At 43.6% G+C, this 22,694-nt stretch overlaps 1 protein-coding gene across 3 annotated transcripts in view; it reads right to left on the reverse strand.

The window, feature by feature from the left end:
- The window catches only part of LOC143298528 (uncharacterized), a 63,888-nt gene that overhangs the window by 13,860 nt on the left and 27,334 nt on the right, over window positions 1-22,694 (reverse strand). For all 3 annotated transcript variants that reach the window (XM_076611383.1, XM_076611382.1, XM_076611384.1), the window contains 8 exons: window positions 19,447-19,568; window positions 18,254-18,358; window positions 13,764-13,853; window positions 11,948-12,061; window positions 7,877-7,979; window positions 4,322-4,447; window positions 3,288-3,434; window positions 2,293-2,384 (listed from right to left, as the gene is read on the reverse strand). In XM_076611383.1, the coding sequence (XP_076467498.1) occupies window positions 2,293-2,384; window positions 3,288-3,434; window positions 4,322-4,447; window positions 7,877-7,979; window positions 11,948-12,061; window positions 13,764-13,853; window positions 18,254-18,358; window positions 19,447-19,568 (899 nt within the window). The remainder of the gene's footprint in view (window positions 1-2,292; window positions 2,385-3,287; window positions 3,435-4,321; window positions 4,448-7,876; window positions 7,980-11,947; window positions 12,062-13,763; window positions 13,854-18,253; window positions 18,359-19,446; window positions 19,569-22,694) is intronic.

The raw sequence follows: 22,694 nt of genomic DNA on the forward strand, positions 1-22,694 counted from the left end.
CAGCACTGATAAAACAAACCTATGGCAAAATAAGTGTTCCTATGGCAAATTCATGTGGAAGAAATCCACTCTGATAGGTATATAAATATATATCTGCGTGTGTTCAACGCCTGACTAGGCATGTTGGACTATATGTTGCTGGTCAGATTTCTGCCGAGCAGATGTGGTGTTGCATGTATGGATTTGTCCCAATGTAGTGACGCCTCCTTGAGAAACTGAAACTGGACAGAAAAATATGTTTGTCTCAAAACTCAGTATGCTTTATTCATAAATGGTCCAAGGCAGGACATGAAGGGGTATATAAACATAATATTATAAAAAAAAAAAAAACCCTGATCACAACGTGTTTGAAAACATAAAACATAAATGTAGACTATCCCATACAGTGAAACAGGATGCAGAAAAATCAGTTTTCAATGTCATAGTTAACTCACACATCCTATGTACAAAAAGGAATAAAACATCGTAAGAATGCCTAATTGTGGAGTTCAGAAAGAACAACCCCCAAACAAGAATTTTTGAAAAAAAAAAAAAAATTATATATATATATATATATATATATATATATATATAGGTGAGTCGACTTGCAAGAAATAAATTATGAAAGGAAGAGATGACAGGAAGATAAGGAAAAGCCCGGTAAAGAGGACAGTGATAGAAAAACATGATGACCAGCTACTGGTCTGTGGCTGGCTATAGAGCTGAGAGTGCTACGGGCCGGCTCAGATACATAGTCACGGTTTATCCACTTCTTGGGTGCGTCTTTGTGAGTGTTACTCAAATTTCCTGACCAACACTGCAAGTGTCTGTACCTCTCATGCCTGGCTGATGCCATGTTTGGTGCATTTCTGTTATGCATGTGTGGGTGTATGTGTGAATGTGTGTCTTCATGTTTTACATTTATTCGCTTATTTATCACCATTGTTGTCTTATTTATTTACTTATTTATTTTTTTTATTTATAATTATTATCATTTTATTAGTATTACTATTATTATTACTACTACCTTTTTCTATATTATAATTATTATTCATTTATTTATTTATTTATGTAAGCTTATCTATTATTTATTCCCCCGGTTTTTTTTTTTGTTTTTTTTTTTTTTTTGTTGTTTGTTTGTTGTTGTTTTTTTCTCAAGGCCTGACTAAGCGCGTTGGGTTACGCTGCTGGTCAGGCATCTGCTTGGCAGATGTGGTGTAGCGTATATGGTTTGTCCGAACGCAGTGACGTCTCCTTGAGCTACTGAAACTGAAACTGAAACTGATGCCGGGAAATATCCTGAGAGTGCAGCCTTGTCAGGTGGTCACAAACCTAAATGAATCACTCTGAAGCATTGTCATCACATTCATCATCACTGAAATACAGAAAACAAAATGTCTGAAGTTCTGAGGCACAAAATAAAAAGACTGTGTGTAGGTGAGTGTGTAGATGTGTGTGTGTGTAGATGTGTGTGTGTGTGTGTGTGTGTGTAGATGTGTGTGTGTTGTTGTTGTCTTCAGTTTAACGTCTTTCCACTTGAAGTGATATTAGACGAAGAAAAAAAAAATGAATTAAAAAATAAAAAAATAAATAAAAAAACACACAAAAAAACGTGGGGGTAGGGGCTGTGAGAGGGGGAGGGGTAAAAGTGTGTGTATGTGTGGAGGGTGAATAGGGAGAGACAACGCTAGGAAAAATGGAAACGTTATAAACGCCAACATCAAACAAATATAACATCTATAACAAATGTCCTATAGGACTATGCAGCAAACCTTCTGCAATAACAAATAACATATTGGAATTGTTAATAACACATTCAGTATAAAGTATGTGTGTGTGTGTAGGTGTGTCTGTACATGTGTACGTGTGTATATGTGTAGGGAGTCAGGGAAGAGGAGGAGGTTGCGGGGGGGCGGGGGGGGGGGGGGGTGAGTGTGTTTATGTTTACGAACATGCACACACACACACACACACACATCCATATGTTTGCCTGTTTTTATCTTCAGTTTAACGTCTATTCACTATAAGTGTTTTTAGACGGAAAGGAGTCAAGTAGTGGATAAAGGAAAGGGAGTGCATGTGAATATTAGTGTAAAAAAGTGTTCATGTTACGTATCAGAGGGAAGGTAGATTATTATAAAAAAAAAAGTCTAAAGAGATTGTGGTGTGTATTGAATGAGATGTCATGGTCGGGGAGGGGGGGGGGTGAATATGTATATGCATATCAACAAGTAGTAACCTACAACAATGTAAATATAAATAACAACATTAATTAATTTGCCTGTTTCTCTGTCAGTGTGTGTTCACACTCACCATGAGTTTTCTCTTGGATCTAGACTTCCTGATGACGATGCCGGTACGCACGTGGCTCAGACTGTCCACGTGCTGACAGCTCCAGTCAGGGCCTGTGAAGCCATTCCACCATAATGATGATGATGATGATGATGACAGTGATCATGATAACAGTAACAATCATAATGATAACAGTGAGTATGATACCACTACTGCCACTACTACAACTACTAATGATACTGACTACTACTACTCCTGCTACTGCTATTCCTGCTGCAGCTGCTACTACTACTGCTACTATTACTGATGATGATGATGATGATGATGATAATGATAAGAACAACAACAATAATAATAATGATGATAATAATGATGATGATGATGATAATAACAATAATAATACTAACAATAATAATAATGACAATGATGATACTAATCATAATAATAACACTAACAATGATAATTGGTATTCATCGCATGTTGTACCTCCACAGTGCAGGGTCCAGTGAAATGGCAATCGACGTCAACAAGAGGAAACAGGGTGCACAAATTACCAACACCAGCACAAAATGGAACAATTACATGCAAGACAACAGCCCGAGTCAGTGACAAAGCACACACATACACGTCTATCACTCAAAATGAAAAGATGTCAAATCAAAGAAAGATACACACACATGCTATTTATCTATCTATCTATCTATCTTTCTTTCTTTCTTTGTCTGCCTGTCTGTCTATCTGTCTAGATAGATAGAGAGATAGATAGAAAGACAGACAGAAAGACAGATATACAGATAGATAGACACATATAAGAAAGTGTCCTACACAATACTGCAAGTGTTAAACATTTAGTGGAGTCTTAATAGTGGCTGTCTGACTGCAGAAAACAAGTTACAAAACAAGAATACTGACTTTGGACATGAATACGTATTGGGTAACAATCTTTTAGGAACACACAAAAGCAAACTCTGTACCACCCCGAAAACCCCACTGCCACACAGTTTTACGTGCCATACCTTTTTGCACTGTCATCCCAATTTCTATCTCCTGGCCTTCCATGAATCGAGGGTGATCGTCTGTTTTCCAGACGTCGTAGCCTGACTTCGGGCCATACTGATAGGAGTTGTAAGAATTTGTGAAATCCCAAAATACATAGACCGTATCTGAATAAAAAAAGAAGAAGAAGAGGAATTTAATAAAGTTCACAAAAGAAACTGTTTCATGTTAAAACTGTATCCAGATTATTCAATCAAATTGTTTCATGTTAAAACTGTATCCAGATTATTCAATCAAATTGTTTCAAGTTAGAACTGTTTCCAAATCAATAACTACTACCAAGTTTGGAAACGTATCCAGAATATATTCAATGAAACTTATGAGTTAATATCAAATCTGAGATAAACTGAAAAGAACCATTTTCTTTGGATATAATGGAAATGCCAAAACTGACATGGTATTTGATTTTATTATTCTAGTGACCAAAACCTACATTTGTAAATGGGATAACAATCAACCTCGTTTGTTTATATTTAAAGTACTTCTATCCCATAGATATAAAACAGAAAAGCATACAGTTTTTTTTAAATTTCAGACAAACTAAATTCTCAGGAAAAACAAAACTGCTCACAGAAAACCCTTGCTCCTTTTGTTTCTTTTTGGATCCTTTTTAGTAATCAAAAGCAAAAAAAAATTCAACAAGTAAGTGTTATATTGTGTTGTACATGTCATTTGCTTCACACAATTATCTTGCATGTGGATTCTGATAACAATAATTCAAACACTGTCACCAACATCTATTTACAAATGACTTTCTCTCTTTTTCATGTACTTGTATTCATAGAAAACCTACTTGATTCTCTGTGTGTGATTGTCTGTTTTGGGGTTCTTCTTTTTCTGTATGTTCTTTGCACTATGGAAAAATATTATCTAATAGAAAAAAAAGAAAGAAAAACAAGAGTACAGATGCAGCAGAGCAAAAGAGAACAAAAAGGAAGGAATTAAAAGAAGAAAAAAAAACTGTCTTTCTCTCTTTCTTTATGTTTTTCCTGACCATCAGTTTTGTTGCTGTGGGCGATGACAGTTCCGGGTCCACCACCGTCCTGTTTGTTCCAGTGCCAGTCAGGTCCCCGCACCACTCGAGTCCCTAGGGGCAGCATCTCCCCAGCATTCACCTGGTCTGAAATGGAGCCACACACACCACGCTGTTTTGTCCTGTGTTCACCTGGTCTGAAATGGAGCCACACACACCACGCTGTTTTGTCCTGTGTTCACCTGGTCTGAAATGCAGCCACACAACATGCTGTTTTGTCCTGTGTTCACCTGGTCTGAAATGGAGCCACACACACCACACTGTTTTGTCCTGTGTTCACCTGGTCTGAAATGGAGCCACACACACCACGCTGTTTTGTCCTGTGTTCACCTGGTCTGAAATGGAGCCACACACACCACGCTGTTTTGTCCTGTGTTCACCTGGTCTGAAATGCAGCCACACAACATGCTGTTTTGTCCTGTGTTCACCTGGTCTGAAATGGAGCCACACACACCATGCTGTTTTGTCCTGTGTTCACCTGGTCTGAAATGGAGCCACACACAACCTGCTGTTTTGTCCTGTGTTCACCTTGTCTGAAATGCAGCCACACACACCACACTGTTTTGTCCTGTGTTCACCTGGTCTGAAGTGGAGCCACACACACCACGCTGTTTTGTCCTGTGTTCACCTGGTCTGAAATGCAGCCACACACACCACGTTTTGTACTGTGTTCACCTGGTCTGAAATGCAGCCACACACACCACGTTTTGTACTGTGTTCACCTGGTCTGAAGTGGAGCCACACACACCATGCTGTTTTGCACTGTGTTCACCTGGTCTGAAATGGAGCCACACACACCACGCTGTTTTGTCCTGTGTTCACCTGGTCTGAAATGCAGCCACACACACCATGCTGTTTTGCACTGTGTTCACCTGGTCTGAAATGGAGCCACACACACCACACTGTTTTGTCCTGTGTTCACCTGGTCTGAAATGGAGCCACACACAACCTGCTGTTTTGTCCTGTGTTCACCTGGTCTGAAATGCAGCCACACACACCACGCTGTTTTGTCCTGTGTTCACCTGGTCTGAAATGGAGCCACACACACCATGCTGTTTTGTCCTGTTTTCACCTGGTCTGAAATGCAGCCACACACACCACACTGTTTTGTCCTGTGTTCACCTGGTCTGAAATGCAGCCACACACACCATGCTGTTTTGTCCTGTGTTCACCTGGTCTGAAATGCAGCCACACACACCATGCTGTTTTGTACTGTGTTCACCTGGTCTGAAATGGAGCCACACACACCATGCTGTTTTGTCCTGTGTTCACCTGGTCTGAAATGCAGCCACACACACCATGCTGTTTTGCACTGTGTTCACCTGGTCTGAAATGGAGCCACACACACCACACTGTTTTGTCCTGTGTTCACCTGGTCTGAAATGCAGCCACACACACCACACTGTTTTGTCCTGTGTTCACCTGGTCTGAAGTGGAGCCACACACACCACGCTGTTTTGTCCTGTGTTCACCTGGTCTGAAATGCAGCCACACACACCACGTTTTGTACTGTGTTCACCTGGTCTGAAATGCAGCCACACACACCACGTTTTGTACTGTGTTCACCTGGTCTGAAGTGGAGCCACACACACCATGCTGTTTTGCACTGTGTTCACCTGGTCTGAAATGGAGCCACACACACCACGCTGTTTTGTCCTGTGTTCACCTGGTCTGAAATGCAGCCACACACACCACGCTGTTTTGTCCTGTGTTCACCTGGTCTGAAATGGAGCCACACACACCACGCTGTTTTGTCCTGTGTTCACCTGGTCTGAAATGCAGCCACACACACCACGCTGTTTTGTCCTGTGTTCACCTGGTCTGAAATGGAGCCACACACACCATGCTGTTTTGTACTGTGTTCACCTGGTCTGAAATGCAGCCACACACACCACGCTGTTTTGTCCTGTGTTCACCTTGTCTGAAATGCAGCCACACACACCACGCTGTTTTGTCCTGTGTTCACCTGGTCTGAAATGCAGCCACACACACCACACTGTTTTGTCCTGTGTTCACCTGGTCTGAAATGGAGCCACACACACCACACTGTTTTGTACTGTGTTCACCTGGTCTGAAATGGAGCCACACACACCACGCTGTTTTGTCCTGTGTGCCATGGGAATATAGGTACTGTATCATATTGTATTATATTACATTGCATTGTATTGCACTGTATTGCATTGTGTTGAGCAGCATTGTTTTGTATTGCATTGTGTTGCACTGCACTGCACTTCACTGCATTACAATATATTGTATTGTATTGTACTGTACTGTATTGTATTGTATTGTATTATATTGTATTGTACCATGTTGTGTTGTATTGTGTTGTGCTGTCACAACAGATTTCTCTGTGTGAAATTTGGGCTGTTCTCCCCAGGGCGAGAGCGTCGCCACATTGCAGCACCACATTTTTTCTGCCTTCAAGTGTTTTTGTTTTCCTAGCAAACTGGATTTTTCTACACAATTTTGCCAGGGACAACCCTTTTGTTGCCTTGGGTTCTCTTACATGTTATGCTAAGTGCATGCTGCACATAGGAACTTGGTTTATCATCTGGTTCTGCACCCAACCTTCCCAGACCAAGTAAAGATTTACAGTCCATCTCACCCTGACCTGCATTCTTCCATCTGACACAGAGATCCCACGTTACAGTTGCAAGTCTTATGGGTTCTGAACATTTGCACGCTACAGTCCTTGGTTTTTTTGGAATCTCTCCCACAAAATCTGACACTGTTCAACTTTAAAGTTTTTCTAATATAATCTCAAAACATTTGTTCAGATAACATTCAAAAGCACTGACCCTGTGCAAGCATGCACACCAGTGTGTGAGGGTGGGGGCTAGTGGTGAGGTTGGACAGGTGAGTTTGCATCTTAACAGTTTTACAACATTCCTCTGTCTTATCTATGCTAGATGTATTGTAAAAGACACTCAGAGCCGCAGGGTGAGCACTATGTAAATGCACATTAAAATTACATTATACTGACTTCAGCCTCGCTTTCACTTCATGAACATGAAGGTGGAGGTCGCTGCTGGCTTGTCGCTTGCACTGTCGTCTGCTAGGTCAATCGCCTTCAATTTGAAGGCTGCATCATAGGCATAACGTCACTTTTTCGGCATAATGAGGGTGTACACTTGAGCAGAGTAGAACTGAATGCTGATCTGAAGGCTTTAATGTGTGCAGACTTTATTTATAAAACGTGAACAGTTAGCACACTATCCTGAAGCTCATCCAAAAATTCATGGACAGAAATCATGATTTTGGTGAGTTGAAGGGCAGCTAAGAATAGACGAGAACGTGACACTCCTGGGATTGTTAAAATCCGCAAATAAGCCGCATCATTGTATAAGCCGCAGAGGTTGAAGCTGGGGTAAAAAGTCGCAGCTTATAGACCGAACTTTACGGTAATTACTTGTCTGAAACGGACTGTTACAGCTCTGTGTTGTCTGAAACCAATTCACACACACACACACACACACACAGCACACACAAACACACCCAAAGAGCAGAACAATGTACCTGTTTTCTCATACGTGTCCTCCAAGTTACTGCCTCGACGTCTGATCCGCGTTTGGCTGGAGGGCTTTTCCATCTCTGTCATCACTGTCCTCACCACCTCGTCCTGACAGTCACCAGCATCAGTTTTCACTTTCACTTTCTCTAGGAGGTGTCAATGCATTCCGAAAAATCCAGATATGCTAAATCACATCTGCTGGGCAGTTGCCTGACCAGTAACATGGCACAACATGCTTGGCCAGTTCTTGTGTGTATGTACATCAGTATCAGTTTCAGTTTCAGTAGCTCAAGGAGGCGTCACTGCATTCGGACAAATCCATATACGCTACACCACATCTGCCAAGCAGATGCCTGACCAGCAGCATAACCCAACGCGCTTAGTCAGGCCTTGAGAAAAAAAAGGTGAATAAATAATAGATAAGCTTACATAAATAAATAAATAAATAATAATTATAATATAAAAAGGTAGTAGTAATGATAATAATAATAAAATAATAATAATAATAATAATAATAAATAACTAAGACAACAATGATGATAAATAAGCAAATAAATGTACAACATGAAGACACATATGTCTGTGTACCTATCAGAGTGGATTTCTTCCACATCATTTTGCCAGAGTGCAACCCTGTTGTTGCTGTGGGGTCTTTTCCAGTGTGCCAAATTAAGAGCTGTGCCCGGGACCACAGTTAATCATCTCTTCTGAATGACTGGACGCTCAGTTTGATGTTCCAGTCAAACTTGGGAGAAAGGACGAGTGTGGGAATTGAACCCAGACCCTTAGGGATACTGCACTGGCAGATGAACATCTTAACCATTCTGTCACCTTGCACCAGCATCAGAAATAAGTAAAATTAGTGCGTAATGATAATAATAATGATGATGATATGATAATAATGATGATAATATCAATAATAACAATAACGATAATAATCATGATAACCATAATAATAACAATCACAATAACAACAACAACAATAAAATTGATAATGATAGGAATTCAGAATAACACTCCCAGACATTTCCAGAGCTTCTCAAGTCTGAACACGTTTCCCCTGTCTTTCAGTGTCTCCACTGGTTGCCTGTTTCTGTTTCCAAGCTATCCACTCGGACCTTTTCAGGAACAGAGTGTCTTTCTAACTGCTTCAATGCAAATCTGTGCTCCACCCTCGCCAGCTCCTCTCTTCTTCTGAAGCGCAAATTCAAAGGACACATCTCGTGAGAACTAAGACCTGCGGACATGTATACTGATTGTTTTCCAGCCCCAAGAACACGACAGGCTCCCCGACTGTTCAACACTGACTCCTTCACTCTGTCAAATATAGCCTCAGAACTCACCTCTTCTCTCAACAATATGTTCTGTTGTGGTGTTTCCATCCAAACAGTATGTACTCCTGTTCAGTTGGAATGTCTGACTATGTGTACATAAATATGTGTGTATCTATCTATCTATTTATATATCTATCTATAATATACATAGATATGTATATGTATATATGAAAATTATATATCTATATCTATCTATCTATCTATCTATCTATCTATATATATATAAATAGAGAGAGAGAGAGAGAGAGAGAATCAGTATCAGTATCTGTATCAGTAGCTCAAGGAGGCATCACTGCGTTCGGTCAAATCCATATACACTACACCACATCTGCCAAGCAGATGCCTGACCAGCAGCATAACCCAACGCGCTTATTCAGGCCTTGAGAAAAAAAAGAGAGAGAGAGAGAGAGAGATACACAAACACACATGTGTGTATGTCTCTCTGTGTGTGCATGTGTGGATGTGGATGTGGGTGTGGGTGTTTGAGTGTGAGTGTGTGTGTGTGTATGTGTGTGTGTGTGTGCGTGTGTGTGCATGTGCATGCACTCATGCCTGCATGCACACATGCAGATATGTGTGTGACCAAAAGACTTTGTTCTGACAGTAGGGATGCATACAAAGATGAGCATAAGAATGACCAGTTTCAGTTTGAAGGAAGCATTATTGTGTGTTGACTGATCCATGAGAACGACCAGTTTCAGTTTGAAGGAAGCATTACAGAGTGTGGACTGATGTTTGAAGGAAGCATTACAGAGTGTGGACTGATGTTTGAAGGAAGCATTACAGTGTGCCGACTGATCCATGAGAACGACCAGTTTCAGTCTGAAGGAAGCATTACAGAGTGTGGACTGATGTTTGAAGGAAGCATTACAGTGTGTCGACTGATCCATGAGAACGACCAGTTTCAGTTTGAAGGAAGCATTACAGAGTGTGGACTGATGTTTGAAGGAAGCATTACAGTGTGTGGACAGATCCATGAGAACGACCAGTTTCAGTTTGAAGGAAGCATTACAGTGTGTGGACTGATGTTTGAAGGAAGCATTACAGTGTGTGGACAGATCCATGAGAACGACCAGTTTCAGTTTGAAGGAAGCATTACAGAGTGTGGACTGATGTTTGAAGGAAGCATTACAGTGTGTCGACTGATCCATGAGAACGAGCAGTTTCAGTTTGAAGGAAGCATTACAGAGTGTGGACTGATGTTTGAAGGAAGCATTACAGAGTGTCGACTGATCCATGAGAACGACCAGTTTCAGTTTGAAGGAAGCATTACAGAGTGTGGACTGATGTTTGAAGGAAGCATTACAGAGTGTGGACTGATGTTTGAAGGAAGCATTACAGTGTGTGGACTGATGTTTGAAGGAAGCATTACAGAGTGTGGACTGATGTTTGAAGGAAGCATTACAGAGTGTGGACTGATGTTTGAAGGAAGCATTACAGAGTGTGGGCTGATGTTTGAAGGAAGCATTACAGTGTGTGGACTGATGTTTGAAGGAAGCATTACAGAGTGTGGACTGATGTTTGAAGGAAGCATTACAGAGTGTGGGCTGATGTTTGAAGGAAGCATTACAGAGTGTGGACTGATGTTTGAAGGAAGCATTACAGTGTGGACTGATGTTTGAAGGAAGCATTACAGAGTGTGGACTGATGTTTGAAGGAAGCATTACAGAGTGTGGGCTGATGTTTGAAGGAAGCATTACAGAGTGTGGACTGATCCAAACCTGCTCCACCACACCTGTTAAAAAGAAAAACAGGGTCTGGGGGAGCAGATGCCTGAAATCTGCATGAACCCAAAGTGCTGCTGTGGCTGTGAGCGTCTACCCTAGGTTTGTGTAAAACATTCAGCATCATTTGAAAAAAATGCATACAAGCATCAAACAAAAATGAAGTGACAAAATACACAAAAAACCCCAATCACTATGACAATGACAATTTCAAGTTCAAGGAGTTGTCAAGGTGTGTGGACTAATCCATATAAGCTTCAATACATCTGCTTAAGAAAAAAGGAAAAAGGTGGGGGGTGGAAACAGATGCCTGGAACACTGTGAAGTCAAAACGCTGGTTTTAAACAAAATACCCCCCTTCCTCCCCTGAAAACAGAGTATGGCTGCCTATAAGGCGTGATAAAAATGGTCAAAGATGTAAGAGCCCACTCGGTTACATACAAGTGAACGTGGGAGTTGCAGCCCATGAACGAAGAAGAAGAAGAAGAAGAAGAAGCAAAATACAGCCACCAGGAATACTGTATGCTCATGCAGACAGACAGTAACAAAATATACATATTCTTCCTTGTGTTAAAATAAAGAGTTCATTCCTGTATTTTTCAACAACAGATTTAACTCCTCATCCTTAACTTACACACATGTTTTTGTCTAGCTTATCCAAATGTCCGCTAGCGAATTGCCTGTAGGCATTCTGACATTAGACGTTATCTGTTTTTACTGGTCAGTTTATTTTATGGATAGTTGATTGATTCTTTTACTTTGCTTTACATCCCCCAGATTTCCTTTCTCATGCTGAATTTTCCTGTGCTGTCACATATGTATGCATACATGGTTCAAGCACATACTCATACTCCACACATGCACAGTGCATGCACACATTTCTTTTTCTTCTGTCTAAAATCAGTTTAATAACAGATATTAAGTGAATGACCAACAAGATACGACCAATGATGACATTTAACTCATGCTGAATTAATTAGCAACCAACAGTGATGAATCCACAAACAGCACACGTCACCTTCTGATCCTCGTCCAGCTCATCATTCAGTCCCTGAACTACAGCTCTCAGGCGTTCCTCAGACGGCTGATCATTGCTCTTTCGTACAACGGCAAGTGTTTTTCCTATCGTCTCCTGTAGGGTAGGAAAAAATTATTGATTATTTGATTAGAAAATAAACAAGATTTTCAGAATTAAATGGAAAAATATGGAACTTGTGTGAACAACAAACCCTCTTCCCCACCCCGAAAAAAAAAATCCCTGGTAAAAGCATGATAACATCAAACAACTGTAACAGGTGTCCAATAGGACTGCACAGCAACCCTTCTGCAGTGTCAGACAGTTTCAGTTTCAGTTTCTCAAGGAGGTGTCACTGCATTCAGACAAATCCATATACGCTACACCACATTTGCTAGGCAGATGCCTGACCAGCAGCATAACCCAATGCGCTTAATCAGGCCTTGAGTGTATGCTTATAAATTTGTGTGCTTATCAAGAGTCGTGGATTTCTTCTACGGAATTTTGCCAGAGGACAACACTCTCATTGCCATGGGTTCTTTACCAGTGCACTAAATGCGTGCTGTACACAGGACCTCGATTTATTGTCTCATCCCAATGACTTGACGCTTATTTTGATTTTCCAGTCAAACTTGGGAGAAAGGCTGACAGCAGGATTTGAACCCACATCCTCGTGAACTCTCCATCTTGAGCGTTCAGACATTCTGCCAAGTTCATCCTTAGAGGCAGTATCTTTTAAATGTCAACCCATTCAGCCTTCACAGCCTCTGCAGGTTTCCACGCCATGTGTGTGGTTCGTCCGTCGGGATCGACGAGGACCATCTAGTCATCCTGGGGGTGGGTGGGTTGGGCTCTGTGGGTGCGCAGATGACTGATCAGGCCAATCCGCGCCCAGAAGGTTCTGACGCAGTGTGGACAGGGGATGGTGGGCGGCTGTCAGGGACTTGCTGGCACTGCTTTTCCTGGTCTGTCTGCGTTGCTCTGCTGCAGTTTCCACGCCACAGTGATGTGGAAAAAGCAACAATATACTGTTTTTCCTCAAAGATGGGTGTGGACATCTGGAAACACTGTACAAGTTAGTGCTCTCTCCTTGTGCTTCATGTATTTATAGCAATTAGGAAATAACCGGTTTGCGTTGCTCCTTACCTGAACCAGGAAATAACCGGTTTGCGTTGCTCCTTACCTGAACCAGGAAATAACCGGTTTGTGTTGCTCCTTACCTGAACCAGGAAATAACCGGTTTGCGTTGCTCCTTACCTGAACCAGGAAATAACCGGTTTGCGTTGCTCCTTACCTGAACCAGGAAATATCCACACGGTTTGCGTTGCTCCTTACCTGAACCAGAAAATAACCGGTTTGCGTTGCTCCTTACCTGAACCAGGAAATAACCGGTTTGCGTTGCTCCTTATCTGAACCAGGAAATATCCACACAGTTTGCGTTGCTCCTTACCTGAACCAGGAAATATCCTCAGAGATTGTGTTGCTCCTTACCTGAACCAGGAAATATCCACACAGTTTGCGTTGCTCCTTACCTGGACCAGGAAATAACCACACAGTTTGTGTTGCTCCTTACCTGAACCAGGAAATATCCTCAGAGATTGTGTTGCTCCTTACCTGAACCAGGAAATATCCACACAGTTTGCGTTGCTCCTTACCTGAACCAGGAAATATCCACACAGTTTGCGTTGCTCCTTACCTGAACCAGGAAATATCCTCACAGTTTGTGTTGCTCCTTACCTGAACCAGGAAATATCCACACAGTTTGCGTTGCTCCTTACCTGAACCAGGAAATATCCTCACAGTTTGCGTTGCTCCTTACCTGAACCAGGAAATATCCACACAGTTTCTGCACATCCTTGGTCTCCATGAACTGACCATTTCCCACTTCTGCCATGGTCTTCAGCATTTCCTGCAATCAGTGAAGTCAGGGCTTAGCCTATTTTCCTTCTTATTTTAATTCAATCTTTTGTCTTCTATCAAAGACTGAACATTGGTTTATTGTCTACATAAAGGTACAGAAAATCAATATTTGACATATGCAAACATAAGAATAGAATGTAAGTAAACTGAAACTGTGCATTTTTCTTTTCTTTTTTGTGCTCAATACTTGACTTATTTCAGAGTCTGACATAACCGAGGTCACACACAGTGTTCCACTCCTTACAACCAAAATCACAGTGTCAATTCACCAAAAGACGATCACACAGCAGTGTCCACCCCATTCCACACACCAGAAAGGTACACAACAGCATTTGTCACCCATTCCAACACCAGACAGAGTCACACAGCAGTGTCCACATTCACACACCAGACAAGGTCACAGCAGTTTCCCCCATTCCAACACCAACAGAGGTAAGCATGTCCACCCATTCCAACCCAGACAGAGGTCACACAGCAGTGTCCACCCCATTCCACACACCAGACAGAGGTCACACAGCAGTGTCCACCCCATTCCACACACAGACAGATGTCACACAGCAGTGTCCACCCCATTCCACATACCAGACAGAGTCACACAGCAGTGTCCACCCCATTCCACACACCAGACAGAGGTCACACAGCAGTGTCCACCCCATTCCACACACCAGACAGAGGTCACACAGCAGTGTCCACCCCATTCCACACACCACACAGACAGAGGTCACACAGCAGTGTCCACCCCATTCCACACACCACACAGACAGAGGTCACACAGCAGTGTCCACCCCATTCCACACACCAGACAGAGGTCACACAGCAGTGTCCACCCCATTCCACACACCAGACAGAGGTCACACAGCAGTGTCCACCCCATTCCACACACCAGACAGACAGAGGTCACACAGCAGTGTCCACCCCATTCCACACACCAGACAGAGGTCACACAGCAGTGTCCACCCCATTCCACACACCAGACAGAGGTCACACAGCAGTGTCCACCCCATTCCACACACCAGACAGAGGTCACACAGCAGTGTCCACCCCATTCCACACACCACACAGACAGAGGTCACACAGCAGTGTCCACCCCATTCCACACACCAGACAGAGGTCACACAGCAGTGTCCACCCCATTCCACACACCACACAGACAGAGGTCACACAGCAGTGTCCACCCCATTCCACACACCAGACAGAGGTCACACAGCAGTGTCCACCCCATTCCACACACCAGACAGATGTCACACAGCAGTGTCCACCCCATTCCACACACCACACAGACAGAGGTCACACAGCAGTGTCCACCCCATTCCACACACCAGACAGAGGTCACACAGCAGTGTCCACCCCATTCCACACACCAGACAGACAGAGGTCACACAGCAGTGTCCACCCCATTCCACACACCAGACAGAGGTCACACAGCAGTGTCCACCCCATTCCACACACCACACAGACAGAGGTCACACAGCAGTGTCCACCCCATTCCACACACCACACAGAGGTCACACAGCAGTGTCCACCCCATTCCACACACCAGACAGAGGTCACACAGCAGTGTCCACCCCATTCCACACACCAGACAGAGGTCACACAGCAGTGTCCACCCCATTCCACACACCAGACAGAGGTCACACAGCAGTGTCCACCCCATTCCACACACCAGACAGAGGTCACACAGCAGTGTCCACCCCATTCCACAACCAGACAGAGGTCACACAGCAGTGTCCACCCCATTCCACATACCAGACAGAGGTCACACAGCAGTGTCCACCCCATTCCACACACCAGAGGTCACACAGCAGTGTCCACCCCATTCCACACACCAGACAGAGGTCACACAGCAGTGTCCACCCCATTCCACACACCAGACAGAGGTCACACAGCAGTGTCCACCCCATTCCACACACCAGACAGAGGTCACACAGCAGTGTCCACCCCATTCCACACACCAGACAGATGTCACACAGCAGTGTCCACCCCATTCCACACACCACACAGAGGTCACACAGCAGTGTCCACCCCATTCCACACACCAGACAGACAGAGGTCACACAGCAGTGTCCACCCCATTCCACACACCACACAGACAGAGGTCACACAGCAGTGTCCACCCCATTCCACACACCACACAGACAGAGGTCACACAGCAGTGTCCACCCCATTCCACACACCACACAGACAGAGGTCACACAGCAGTGTCCACCCCATTCCACACACCAGAGGTCACACAGCAGTGTCCACCCCATTCCACACACCAGACAGAGGTCACACAGCAGTGTCCACCCCATTCCACACACCAGACAGAGGTCACACAGCAGTGTCCACCCCATTCCACACACCACACAGACAGAGGTCACACAGCAGTGTCCACCCCATTCCACACACCAGACAGAGGTCACACAGCAGTGTCCACCCCATTCCACACACCACACAGACAGAGGTCACACAGCAGTGTCCACCCCATTCCACACACCACACAGACAGAGGTCACACAGCAGTGTCCACCCCATTCCACACACCAGACAGAGGTCACACAGCAGTGTCCACCCCATTCCACACACCACACAGACAGATGTCACACAGCAGTGTCCACCCCATTCCACACACCAGACAGAGGTCACACAGCAGTGTCCACCCCATTCTACACACCACACAGACAGAGGTCACACAGCAGTGTCCACCCCATTCCACACACCAGACAGAGGTCACACAGCAGTGTCCACCCCATTCCACACACCACACAGACAGAGGTCACACAGCAGTGTCCACCCCATTCCACACACCACACAGACAGAGGTCACACAGCAGTGTCCACCCCATTCCACACACCAGACAGAGGTCACACAGCAGTGTCCACCCCATTCCACACACCACACAGACAGAGGTCACACAGCAGTGTCCACCCCATTCCACACACCAGACAGAGGTCACACAGCAGTGTCCACCCCATTCCACACACCACACAGACAGAGGTCACACAGCAGTGTCCACCCCATTCCACACACCACACAGACAGATGTCACACAGCAGTGTCCACCCCATTCCACACACCAGACAGAGGTCACACAGCAGTGTCCACCCCATTCCACACACCAGACAGATGTCACACAGCAGTGTCCACCCCATTCCACACACCAGACAGAGGTCACACAGCAGTGTCCACCCCATTCCACACACCACACAGACAGAGGTCACACAGCAGTGTCCACCCCATTCCACACACCAGACAGAGGTCACACAGCAGTGTCCACCCCATTCCACACACCAGACAGAGGTCACACAGCAGTGTCCACCCCATTCCACACACCAGACAGAGGTCACACAGCAGTGTCCACCCCATTCCACACACCAGACAGAGGTCACACAGCAGTGTCCACCCCATTCCACACACCAGACAGAGGTCACACAGCAGTGTCCACCCCATTCCACACACCACACAGACAGAGGTCACACAGCAGTGTCCACCCCATTCCACACACCACACAGACAGAGGTCACACAGCAGTGTCCACCCCATTCCACACACCACACAGACAGAGGTCACACAGCAGTGTCCACCCCATTCCACACACCACACAGACAGAGGTCACACAGCAGTGTCCACCCCATTCCACACACCAGACAGATGTCACACAGCAGTGTCCACCCCATTCCACACACCAGACAGAGGTCACACAGCAGTGTCCACCCCATTCCACACACCAGACAGAGGTCACACAGCAGTGTCCACCCCATTCCACACACCAGACAGAGGTCACACAGCAGTGTCCACCCCATTCCACACACCAGACAGATGTCTGTTAAAACACAGACTGCGTCATCTTGAGACTCTGAAGGACTACCAAGTTAGATATATATACATTGTGAAGTGCTGCCCTAGTTGAAGCGTGTCCACCTGGGAAGCCAGAGAATCTGTGTGCACTGGTTTGAATACCACAGTCATCAGTATTTTCTCCCCCACTAGACCTTGAGTGGTGGTCTGGATGCTAGTTATTCAGATGAGATGATAAACTGAGGTCCCATGTGCAGCATGTACTTAGCCCACGTAGAAGAACCCACACTAACAAAAGGTTTGTCTGTGGCAATATATTATGAAGAAAAATCCACTTCGATAGTGAAACAAATAAAACTGCAGACAGAAAAAAACATATAAAAAACCGGTGGCACTCTCGGTGTAGCGATGCGCTCTCCCTGGGGTAGAGCAGCCCGAATTTCACACAGAGAAATCTGTTGTGACAAAAAGAGTGATACAGTACACTTAAACAACTTAGTGTGTGTTACAAAAAATCTATTAAAAACAACAACAAAAAACAACAAACCCATTTGTTCATGAGCTGAGTGCGAGTCAGTTGGAACAGGAATGTACAAAACACGACAATGTTCTTACTCTGTCTGGGTTTCCGCCAACAGGGATGTAGATGACAGGATGAACCACTTGGTACTTCTGCTTTGTGGCGAAATCCAGCATGAGCTTCGTCACCGCAGACCTCACCTGTTGGAGTGAGACATGTCACTGTCACACCATCAGTGCCAGTGATGGGCACGATGAACGAGTGGTTAAAGCATGTGGCGTACTATCTGATGGTCCTGGGTTCAAATCACTGGTCATGGCACTTGTGGAGATTTTCCTGATATGTCTCCCAGGTCAACCGATGTGCAGACCTGCTAGTGGCTGAACCCCATTCATGTGTATATGCTCGCAGAAAATCCAATGTTTTTTTGTTTTTTTTTAAGTTTGTGTTTTTTCCAATGTGCATGTTGGAGATCTTTCAATCCAGTCAGTGCTTGGTGGGTTAGGCAAACAAGATCATACCTGGCATGCACACCTGTGAAAAATGCTGATGGTGAGATATTCCAATGCAAAACAAGACACAAAAAATGTACACTGTCATTATGACTGATATGATCAGTGATGTGGACATTTACTATTACCATCATCATCACCTTTATCATCATCATCATCACATTGTTCAAGACTACATCTATGTATCATTGCTGTGTTCATATGAATCTGTGTGTGTGTGTGTGTGTGTGTGTGTGTGTGTGTGTGTGTGTGTGTGTCCCCATGAGTGTGTGTATATGTGTGTGTCTGCACGTGTTGAAGTGTAAGTATGTATACATGAGTGTTAGAGAGAGAAAGAGAGAGTGGGGGCACACAGACAGACAGAAGAGAAGAGAAGAGAGACACAGAGAGAGAGACAGAGACAGACAGACAGAGACAGAGAGAGACAAACTGAGACAGAGCTTTGCATGTGCATATGTAGTGCTTGTAAGAGAGAGAGAGAGAGAGAGAGAGAGGGAGACAGGGAGAGACAGAGAGAAACACAGAGAGACACAGAGAGAGATTACGATGGAAGACAGATTAAATCATTACAATTAAAATTCCCTGTTCCCCAGTTAACTCTTCAATAGTACACTAATAGTCAGTGAATACCGTTCTGAAGACTGGCAGTCTAACAGCAGTATTTTTCTGGCAAAAAAACTGTCTTGTCTGAAGACTTGCAAGCCTGACATTTTCTTATTTACAAACCTGGGTTTAAAGAGAAAAAGAAACAAAGAAAAACATCAAATGATACTGACGTGCATTTTGTTATAGGCTACATCCGTGCCCCCATCATCATAGTTTTCAGTCGCGTAGCCATCACTAAGGAAGATGATGCGTGGTTTAACATCATACATTCCGGAAATAGATATCACACCCGCTGCAAGAATTCAACAAAATGCAAGACTGTTAACATCAATACAAGTGATGCATCACTATACCACATGGAAGTGTGATGCTCAGTTTGAAAATCACATTTCATCAAACCTGAAATTTATCTGCATCTATTCTATGCTGAAATGTTTTCTCATATTTTACATATATTTCTCATATTTTACTAACACAATAATGAATCCAACATAATACTACACTGTGTTGAAGCATCATGTTTAATTTGATTCAAAATTAATCAAATTTAAGGTATATCTGCATCTATTTTACACTGAAGTATCTTTTTCAAATATTTCTTAAAGATGAACCCTATAATTAATCCAAAATAACACTATTACTGTATTAAAGCACCATGCTCAATCTGATTCTCCATTCACCAAACCTGGAACTGATCAACACTTGTTCGGTTCTGGAGTGTTTTCCAGTTTCTTAATGCTTTCTCTTAATCTTCTTGTTCATCAGATGGACAACCCAGTCTCTGCGATGAAGGCAGCTGTATGCTGCAGGTCCTCCACACAGCCACAGAGCTTCTGGGTCACTGGAGTTGGGTGGGGCCAGTACCTCTTCCTGCGCACTTCATGGAGCTTCTGGGTCACTGGAGTTGGGTGGGGCCAGTACCTCTTCCTGCGCACTTCATGGAGCTTCTGGGTCACTGGAGTTGGGTGGGGCCAGTACCTCTTCCTCACCACCTCATAGAGCTTGTGGGTCACTGGAGTTGGGTGGGGCCAGTACCTCTTCCTGCGCACCTCATAGAGCTTCTGGGTCACTGGAGTTGGGTGGGGCCAGTACCTCTTCCTGCGCACCTCATGGAGCTTCTGGGTCACTGGAGTTGGGTGGGGCCAGTACCTCTTCCTGCGCACCTCATAGAGCTTCTGGGTCACTGGAGTTGGGTGGGGCCAGTACCTCTTCCTCACCACCTCATAGAGCTTGTGGGTCACTGGAGTTGGGTGGGGCCAGTACCTCTTCCTGCGCACCTCATAGAGCTTCTGGGTCACTGGAGTTGGGTGGGGCCAGTACCTCTTCCTGCGCACCTCATAGAGCTTCTGGGTCACTGGAGTTGGGTGGGGCCAGTACCTCTTCCTGCGCACTTCATGGAGCGGGCAGGACTGCAGCAGATGCTCTGTTGTCTGGCTGTCAGTTCCAGTAACACAATGATGAATCCAACATCCAGCGAGCTGTTTTGTGCTCAGTATGTTTATTTCAGCCCCAGTAAAATAATCACTTCAGAATACAGGAGCAGGAAATGCAACCAGCAGTTCTACAACAGAAGCAGGAGGGCTATTTCCTGAATGAATGTGCATGCGCACACACACACACACAGAGTGAGTCAGACACACACATACACACACACACACACACACATATACACTCAGGAAATGTATATAAAATGTATAGGTGGCAAGCAAATAACTGTAAGCCATCTACTCATTCATTGTGCGAGCATAAGACAGTTACTTCCAAAAGATGTAGTTGATGACTTTTCTTCCAATATTTCATTAGCCACTGAAAAGATTTTGAATGATTATTCATTGCTTAGAATGTTTTCAGAAATTTTAAACTCCAGTCCAGTTGGTATACTCCTTTGATGTATTATATTTAATACTGTTATTCATATTTACATTGTTGTAGGTTAATACTTGTTGATATGCATATACATATTCTCCTTCCCATGACAACTCATTCAATACACACCACAACCTTTTTAGACTTTTTCTTATAATATACTTTTCCTCTGATACATAACATGAACTTTTTTTCTTTTTTTTTTCTTTTTTTTTTTTTACTTTACACTAATATTCACATGCATTCCCTTTCCTTTATACACTACTTTACTCCTTTCTGTCTAAAAACACTTATAGTGAACAGACGTTAAACTGAAGGAAACTCAGGAAATACAATGACCAGGAAGCGGGTGTCCATGGATTCCAGTCCCATGTACAGAGGGGATTTCTGCTCCCCCCTCCACCAGATCCTGAGTGGTGGTCTGGATTCTAGTCATTGAAATGAGATGATGCATAGCATGCACTTGTCGCACATAACTGAACCCAAAGAAACAAAGGGTTTTCCCTGGCAAAATTCAGAAGAAAAAATAATTTCAATAGACAAACAAATACACTCGCAGACAAGAAAAAAAAAAGAAAAAAAAAGAGAGGCAAGGCCTTCAAGACTCACTTGTGATACACACTTTATCCAATAAAGGAATCATGAGAAAAAACAAAGAGGGGGAAAACAAAATCAGTAAAAATATATTCTGAAGTAAACATTATCAAGCTTTAGAAAAAGAACAAGAGATAAGCCTTGCAGTGGAACTGAACCAAGAACATAACAGCTGGAAGCAAGCAGACTAACTCACAACGTGACAGCACATCTACTTGTTGACAGCTTAGCGCTAAAAAATGAATACTGTATTCGAGATGATAAAACTGTTTAAATCATGTTATTTTGATGTATTGTGATTATCGAAAAAGCTTTCTAAGTTGGCAGTAAAGAAGATGTTGCCATAGCCTGAGACATGCCACAACATTTTGGCTGTCCCTCTCTAAACCTGCATGGCAGACTGCTGTACACAATGCTGAAACCCACGGAAACTGAAAGGTGTCATCGATTCAGTTTGTTTTTAGCTACTTTCATTCTAATTAATTCAGTATCCACTTTAAATCATTACATATGCAGTAAACACGTCAAAAGTGTAGTCAATGTCAATGTATCTGTTCTGTCCAGAATTTGTATTTATTTTCTTTTAATTTTGAACAAGAAAAACAATATCATGCCGTCTTCAAACCCAAACATACATTCCAGCAACTGGGTAGAGCTTAGTTATAAATTTCTGGATCTGGAGTCTCAAAGAAATATTCTTGTTTAGACTTGAAAACTATTATTGGTATTACTGTAAATATTTTTATTCCACTATCTATGTATAATCCAAAGTCAGTATTGGCAGACAAAGTATTTCAAGAGAAAATGAGTTTGCTAAAGTTTACCATGGACACACACACACACACACACACACAGACAACCGAACACTGGGATATAACATAGGCTCACTTTGTTTACACAAGTCAGTTAATAAAATGAACTGCAGCAACACACTTTCGTCATGGAGATCAGCCTGCAC

Source organism: Babylonia areolata, chromosome 24, assembly GCF_041734735.1.
Source record: "Babylonia areolata isolate BAREFJ2019XMU chromosome 24, ASM4173473v1, whole genome shotgun sequence".
Classification (NCBI taxonomy): Eukaryota; Metazoa; Mollusca; class Gastropoda; order Neogastropoda; family Buccinidae; genus Babylonia; species Babylonia areolata.